Source organism: Peromyscus californicus, unplaced genomic scaffold (genome assembly GCF_007827085.1).
Source record: "Peromyscus californicus insignis strain IS unplaced genomic scaffold, ASM782708v3 Scaffold_10__1_contigs__length_136768540, whole genome shotgun sequence".
NCBI classification, from domain to species: Eukaryota; Metazoa; Chordata; class Mammalia; order Rodentia; family Cricetidae; genus Peromyscus; species Peromyscus californicus.
In genome coordinates, this window is record NW_026294391.1 from 5,238,673 (window position 1) to 5,246,415 (window position 7,743).

Below are 7,743 nucleotides of genomic sequence, written 5' to 3' on the forward strand. Positions count from 1 at the left end.
AGCATGTTCTGTTCATAGGCAGAAAAGAGGGAAGCTAGAGAAAGCTCTTCTTTTTGCTGCTTAATTGTCTCCAGATCAAAGATATTTCATGTCAAAAACACTGTCTTGTTTTGCTTTCTATTTCTGTGATGAACAGCGTGATCAAAAGCAAGCTGGGGAGGAAAGTGTTGATTTCAGCTTACAACTCTCAGGTCACACTACATCACCGAGGGAAGTCAGGACAGAAACTCAAACAGGACCAGAACCTTGAGGCAGGAACTGAAGTAGTGGTCATGGAGGAATGTTGCTTACTGGCTTGGTCCTCATGGCTTACTCTGCCTTCATAGTTATAGCACCCAGAACCACCAGCCCAGGGTTGACACTGCTCACAGTGATCTAGGCCTTCCCACAGCAATGATCAATCAAGAAAATGTAACAGAGTTTTGAGCATAGGTCAATCTGATGGGGGCATTTTCTCAATTGAAGTTTCTCTTCCTAGATAACTCTAGCTTGTGTCATGTTTACAAGAAATTAGCCACTACAGAGACATATTTTAAGATGAAATTCTGGTATCCTTTTTAGTTTAATGTTTTAATAAACTATCTCACTGTTTTCTAAAATGGTAGTACTATTTTATTTCTCTCCAGACATTTATGAGTGTTCTAGTTCCTCTATATGCTTATTCTACTCTATTGAATACTAAGGATGTTAGGTATAGTGGTTTATACTTATAGGTGTGTTACATTTGTTTCTCTTGCATTCATTTAATGATGTAAGGACGTGTTACATTTGTTTATGATGCATTTGTTTAATTATGAAAAGATATGTTGCTGTTTCACCTTGCCAGCCTAAGGTACCTGATTGATCTAATAAAAAGCTGAATGGCTAATGGCTAGGCAGGAGAGGACAGGCATGTTTGTCAGGTAGAAAGAATAAGTAGAAGGATAAATCAAGAACAAGTGGAAGAAGGAGAAAGAAGAGAACAGGGAGAAAGAGAGGGACATGCTCCAGAAGCCAGGCAGCCACCAGCCAGACATGGAGACAGCAGGAAAGTAAGATATACAGAAAGAATGAAGGGTAGAAAGCCCCGACACAAATGTAGATAAAAAGAAACAGGTTGAAATAAGAGCCCAGCTAAGGCCGAGCATTCAAAACTAATAGTAAGTCTTCATGTCATGATTTGGGAGCTAGCTGGTGGCCCAAAAGCAAAAGCCTGTTACATAGTACTTAGTTCTAAATAGGACATCTATATTAACCACCTTAACACAGGCTCAGGAAACATCACAAAATGGGGGGTGGGGTAGGAAGGATGTAAGAGCTAGAGGAGGAGGAGGGCTGTGAAATTCTGTCCTCTGGGCATGGCATGGCCATTGCAAGCATGAACTCACAGCTGCTATTGTTATCTGCACAAGACTTTCACCAAAGCAAGCCAGTCAAAATCCCAGCATTAATGGGGAGAGACTTGAGAAGACCCACTTCTAGTTGAGGAGCTATTGACAGTCAATGGCTACTTTGGGAGAAGAGTCTGTTCTTAGGGCAAATACTTGTATGGATTATTCTAATAAATGCTGCTTGCTTTTGAAATCCAGGTTCATATCACCCTGTTATTTTAAAAGCATACCCCACTGGGAAGAAATAAGGCAATAAAATAAAGTTCAAGTACAAAATAGCAATGAAGCTCTTAGTTTTGTATTTCTATGGCTATTTCTTACACATTTTTATGGTTTAAATAATGTCAACTTGACACACTCTTTACACATTAAAAAAAGCATGTTTGTTGCAGCTACATGGCAGAGAGACAAGTGATGTATTTCTCACCATACTATTTTAATTGTAAATATGCTGACACAGCAATATTTGAAGTGTTCGAGAATTAACAAATTTCTTAATAATACATGAATGCTTTTTCACATACTGCTTCCAGTAAGGGAATATACTTTGTGAGACAAGACCTTTCTATGTAGCCACTGATGGCTTGATACAGTTGCATAGCCCAGGATGAAGTCACAGCTAAGGAGATTCTTTTACTTCAGCCTTTAGTGTCGGGATGTGAGCCACCACACTAAATGGGAATAGACTTTTGTATGTATCAAACTCAAGTCATTGGAGGCAATGAGAATAGGAAAGTATGTTATAGATGGCATTACCTTTTAGTTGTTTTTTACTTCAGTTTTTTCTCTCTGTCTCTCTCTGTCTCTGTCTCTCTGTCTCTCTCTCTCTCTGTGATCAAATCACATTATTCAGAGGTATAAAAGAGTGGGACAGCTAAGGAGATCAATGGGCTTTGACCACCTCAGTATGGCAGAATCTCCCTCGCGTCTTTTTTGCTGAAAGACAATTATAACTATCCAATGAGTGCTTCTCCTCTCAAGAATATGGGTTTGATAATCAATAGCATAAAAAGAAAGGGGGAAAACTTGTGCAAGTTGAACATAGTGGTATACACCTATAATCCTAGCATTTGGGAAGCTGAGGCAGGACAATGACTATAAAACTGAGTTCAGCCTGGGCTACATTTGAGTACTAGGCCATCTGGGACTACATAATAAAATCTTGTAGCCTCCTACAAAAACACAGTGGTAAGTATAGCTTAGTGGTAGGATGGTTTCCTAGCAAGCACCAGGCCATGGGGGCCATTCTTAGCACTAGAAAGAAATAGCTTCTCTAGAAATGCAATAGAATATGTCTATGTTTTGAGGACCTCACAGTAAATTTTACTTTACATCAGCTGCATACACTGTAAAGCAATTGCCTTCACTTCTGGCTGCATGCTGCTCAACATGAGACCAACCAGTTAATGACACACAGCTTGATGTGCAGTGCTAAGCCTGATGGATATTAATACAAAACATCCTCGGGCTATATTGCTGATGACTTCATGGGTCATGTGTTATTGAAGCAAAATCTCTTTGGCAGTTCAGTAAATAGTCTTACTGCATTTTCTACAGCAAAAAGAGCAATGATCTGTATAAAAGCCCTAAATTCTTGGAAAGTGCAGCACAGTAGGACAAAGTTTTATCTACTTATGTATTACTTTCTACTCAAATTGTCATTAAACCATCCAACTACTAGGTAAACTAATATAGATAAATCACATCTAATATATAGAGCATCTTAAAACTAAGTAAAACTAATACAGACAATATCTTTTCTTTTAAAAAAATAATTCATTTGTGTGTATGTACCATGGCACACATATAGAAGTTAGAGAATAACTTTTTGGAGTTCTCTCTACCCACCATGTGGGTCCTTGGGTTAGAACTAAGCTCATTAGGCTTGGTGGCAGGCAAGTATTTTTACCCACTGAGCCATCCTTCCTGCCTAGACAATATCTTTCTTTTCCAGTATCTTAATAGGAGAAAAAGGAGTTTAAATGCAAATATAGAACATGCTTGTTTACAAGCTGGAGGAGAAATTTTCTCCTCAAGGACAGAGAGTAACTACAGAATGTATGTATCTTTCACTTTAACAGTAAATTATGAACATTTTCCAAATTTTTATGAACTCATCACTTTTTAAAGATTGTGTAACAATTTGTCAAATGAATACACTGTCTTTTAAAAAGAAAGCACATATATATTCTCATATTTTTGAAATTTGAACTACTGGTGTGATTAAAATATATAGAACAAGGTTATTCATATATTTGGAATTACTTCTAAAAATTAAGTTGCTTTAATAAAGAACATCATTCTTAAAACCGGGCATGATTGCACTGGAATTTAATCCCAGCACAAAGGAGGCAGAGGCAGGTAGGATCTAGGAGTTCGAGGCCAGCCTGCTCTACAGAGTTCCAGGACAGCCAGAGCTACACAGAGAAACCCTGTCTCAAACAAACAAACAAAAACAAACAAACAAACAACAAAAGCCTTTAATCCTAACACTCAGGAGGCAGAGGCAGGCAGGATCTCTGAGTGTGAGGCCAGCCTGGACTACAGGGTGAGCTCCAGGACAGCCAGAGCTACACAGAGAAATCCTGTCTTGAAAAAACAAAACCAAACAAACAAAAAGTTGAATATTGTTCATGTAGTTTAAGTTTAAATGTAGAATGTTAAAATACTTCCCAAAGAGACTCTGTTGACATTTTTTTTTGTTTTTTTGTTTTTTTTTTTTGGATTTTCGAGACAGGGTTTCTCTGTGCAGCTTTGGAGCCTGTCCTGAAACTCACTCTGTAGCCCAGGCTGGCCTCAAACTCACAGAGATCCGCCTGCCTCTGCCTCCCGAGTGCTGGGATTAAAGTGCGCCACCACTGCCCGGCCTCTGTTGACTTTTACCTTACTTGTAGCACGTGCTTGTTCCCCCCCCCCCCCCCCCCCGCCAAGTTTAGAAATTTTAGGACTTTTTAGCGTGTGATAATTTAATGGAGAAAATATTGCTTTGTTTTAATTATATTTTTATTACCAGAGATTGTACTTATTCTTTGCCGGTTCTGTATCATTAAACATTTGTACAGCTAAAGTATTCCTATTGTTATTTACTGATGTGTATGAGCTTCTTAGATATTAAAAAATATAAACCTATAGCCTATCTATGCAAAATGTATCACAAATGAAAACTCAGCATTTCTACCTGGATCTCCAGTTTTAAAATAGCTATACTTCAGACTGAAACATATAGCCAAGTCTCTTTTCTAAAGTTTCATATTGATGTCTTCCAAAGTTTGACAGTATATCACTTTTGATTATTTTTACTTTTAAAAATACATTTATTTATTTTGTGTGTGTATGTATATGTATGTGTATGGGTCAATTTGTACATTCCATAGTACATGGGGATGTCAGAGAACAATCTGGGTGGAGTCAGTTGTCTACTTCCACTTTGTGAGTCCCAGAGGGATTGAATTCAGCACATCAGGCTTTGTGACAAACACCTTTACCCACTGAGCCATCTCAGTGCCCACATTTATTTGATTTTTAGTTGATACAAGATCTCACTGTTTAGTCAGGCATGCCTCAAAATCATGAGCCTCCTGAGAGCTGGGTGCTAAGGCATGTATCACCATGTCCCATTCAGTTTATCACTCTTAACATAATCTTCTAAGGGAAACATTGGTTACTGCATTTGTGTTTTAGCTGTTTGTGCACACAGCATTTCTCTTTTCTAAACTGCCAAAGCCTTTAATGTTTCATAAGGGATTGTTTGAGCTCAAGCTCCCTGTTCCCCAGAGGCTGAGGCTGAGCCAGAGTTTGGTGTGCAGGACATGTATCAGGGGTCATCTTTGAGATCTGCATCAGAAGAAGTCAAACTTGGAAGTGCACATGTTCTGAAAGCAGGACATTTGAGAAGTATGTGGAGGTGTGCTATGTGGAGGACTCACCTGGGGTTGTGGAAGGTCTGAAGCTAGAATGCCTTTCAGCATAGTCTCGTCTCAAGATACAGGGACCAAGCTTTTACCATCAGCCTTGCCCATCACAAGATGAGCTCTACACCTAGACAAGAAGCATGACCTAAAGGCCCTTTTTGGCATATGACAACTCTTAGAGACTGAACTGCATCTTTTAGCCACCAATCGTCTCAGCAGCTGGGATAATGAATGTCTCAATCTCAAAAATGGAGTCTGAAAAAAAGGACCACTATGTCTGCCACAGCATTGAAAAACACTGGCATAACTTGCAGTTCTTTTGGGGACAGTGATTTCTGTGTCATATAATGCCTGGCCTTTGTATGGGCCTGGGTAAAGAGTATGCTTTTGTTTCCCTAATCTGCTTGTTCTGGCTCTTTTTTCCTGCCTCTTAATGAGTTGGTTTAATTAATTCAAAGTGATACAGAATTCAGAGTACAACAAAGATGAAACAGCTCTGGTAGGATTTCGGACTGGGTTTACTTTAAATTCGCAGCTGAGGTAGGAATTGCTGAACACTAGAGACAATGAGCCACTGTATTATTTATTTTTATTATTATTATTTACAAAAGTTTATTACAATGTACAACAGGCTCCAGGATAACACTTCATTCTAACTATAGGGGGCAAAGATGTTATAGTAGGGAATCCAGATATTTAACAGACTTCAGGGCAACACTTCATTCTAGCTGTAGGTGGCAAAGATGTTATGGCAGGGAATCCAGATGTTTAAATAGGAATGGAAGAGGCTCACCATCATCTCAGATATGAGGAACAGCTTACTTTTTGCCAGATTTCTTAATTCCACCTGTGGCCAAGGGTCCCTTGCCCGCGGCCTTGGCTTTTAGCTCCTCGAGTTTCTTCTGCTCATCTTTTTGTTTCTGCTCAAAAGCCTTATCTTCCTCATCCATCTCCTTGGCCTGCTTCTTGGGCTGTTTCAGGGGCTTCTTTTTGCCACCTTCGCAGCCTGACATGGTGCCTACAGACAGCCCCTTCACCAGACCCTGATCCTAAGCCGGAAACGGAGCGTACTCGTCCTGGCTCTTATGTAGAGGTTTATGTTAGCATATTTGAATCAAGGTCAGTTCTTCCTTGGATTTAGAATTGCTCCCCCTGAGTTTCATGGGCTTTGTGGGTCTGTCAGATTTTCCTTTTTAATATACATAGGTTCATTCTATTAGTTCTGTTCCTTAGGAAAACCCTGAGTAATATAAGCTGCAAATGCTCTTAACCCACCACTCAGCCATCTCTCCATCCTCTCACCTTTCTTTTAGTTAAGAGATTTATTATTATTGTTGTTGTTGTTGTTGTTGTTGTTGTTATATGTGTGAGTAGCCTACACAGATGCCAATGGTATATTAATCCAGACTGAATACACCTAGATAGTGAACACCTACATAAAGCAACATTGCCAGCTCCCTAAAAACCCAATAAATGATCCTTTCTCCCCAAAGCCATCATGTCATTATCTGGAAGCACAGATTTGTTTTGTTGCAAACTTTTTCTCATTGCAATTATTTTAATTTAATAATAGTTAACATCTGTTCTTGCTCAGTATTATGGATGTGATTAATTCACATGTTTAAGATAGTTTACAAGGATTTAAAAGTGTTTATGTGTGTGTGTCTAAATGTGTGGGTGTGAGTGTCTGAGTATGTGCTATGTTTATGCAGGTGCCCATAGAGGCCCGAAGAGGGCATCAGATCCCCCTGGAGCTAGAGTTAAGGGTGACTGTGAGCCACTCTACATGGGTGATGAGAACTGAACTCCTGTCTTGTAGAAGAACAGCAAGTGCTCTTAACTGTTGAACCATCTTTCCAGCCCACCATCTTTCATTGCTATGGGACTTTATGAGATTCTTCTTTGGAAGTAGTCGGGGAATATGAGTTCTAAAGGGGAAAATAGATAATGGTTTGAATTTGAAATGTCCCCTAGAAGCTGGACATGGTGCCTCATACCTTTAATCCTAGCACTTGGGTGGTAGTTGCAGAAGGACATCTGTGAGTTCCAAGCCCTTATCTACAGATAGCCAAGACTACATAGAAACACCCTGTCTCAAAAGAAAAGAAAAGAAAAAAGGAAACAAAACAAAGAAATGTCCCTCTGCAAAGCTCATGTGTTGAAGGACTGGTCTCCGATGTAGCAGTGTTCTGAGATAGGGCCTTTGAAATTGATCAGACCATAGAAGTTCTGGTCTCATAAATGGATAGATTCGTAGCTTCTTAGGCTATTGAAAGGTGTGTAGAAACAGTAGAAAGTGGACCCCATGGAAGAATGAAGTCATTAGAGGCATGCTCTTGAAGGGTATACTCTCCTTCACTCCTTTTCTTCTCTTCTTTGATTCCTGGCCACATGAGGGAGAACTGCTTTGCTCTACCACGTGGTCCCCATCATAACATTCTGTATTAGTGTAGTCCTAGAAA

General features: G+C 39.5%; 1 protein-coding gene across 1 annotated transcript; it reads right to left on the minus strand.

The window, feature by feature from the left end:
• Positions 1-5,959: 5,959 nt before the first annotated feature.
• On the minus strand, positions 5,960-6,294 carry LOC128114297 (translation machinery-associated protein 7). Its single transcript, XM_052744202.1, has one exon. It carries the CDS (start codon positions 6,292-6,294, stop codon positions 6,100-6,102), a length of 195 nt encoding a protein of 64 aa, XP_052600162.1. The 3' UTR covers positions 5,960-6,099.
• Between the last annotated feature and the right edge of the window lie 1,449 nt (positions 6,295-7,743).

Bases quoted from the DNA above. Each gene is read 5' to 3' on its own strand.
- LOC128114297 (XM_052744202.1), bottom strand. From the start codon at position 6,294: ATGTCAGGCTGCGAAGGTGGCAAAAAGAAGCCCCTGAAACAGCCCAAG.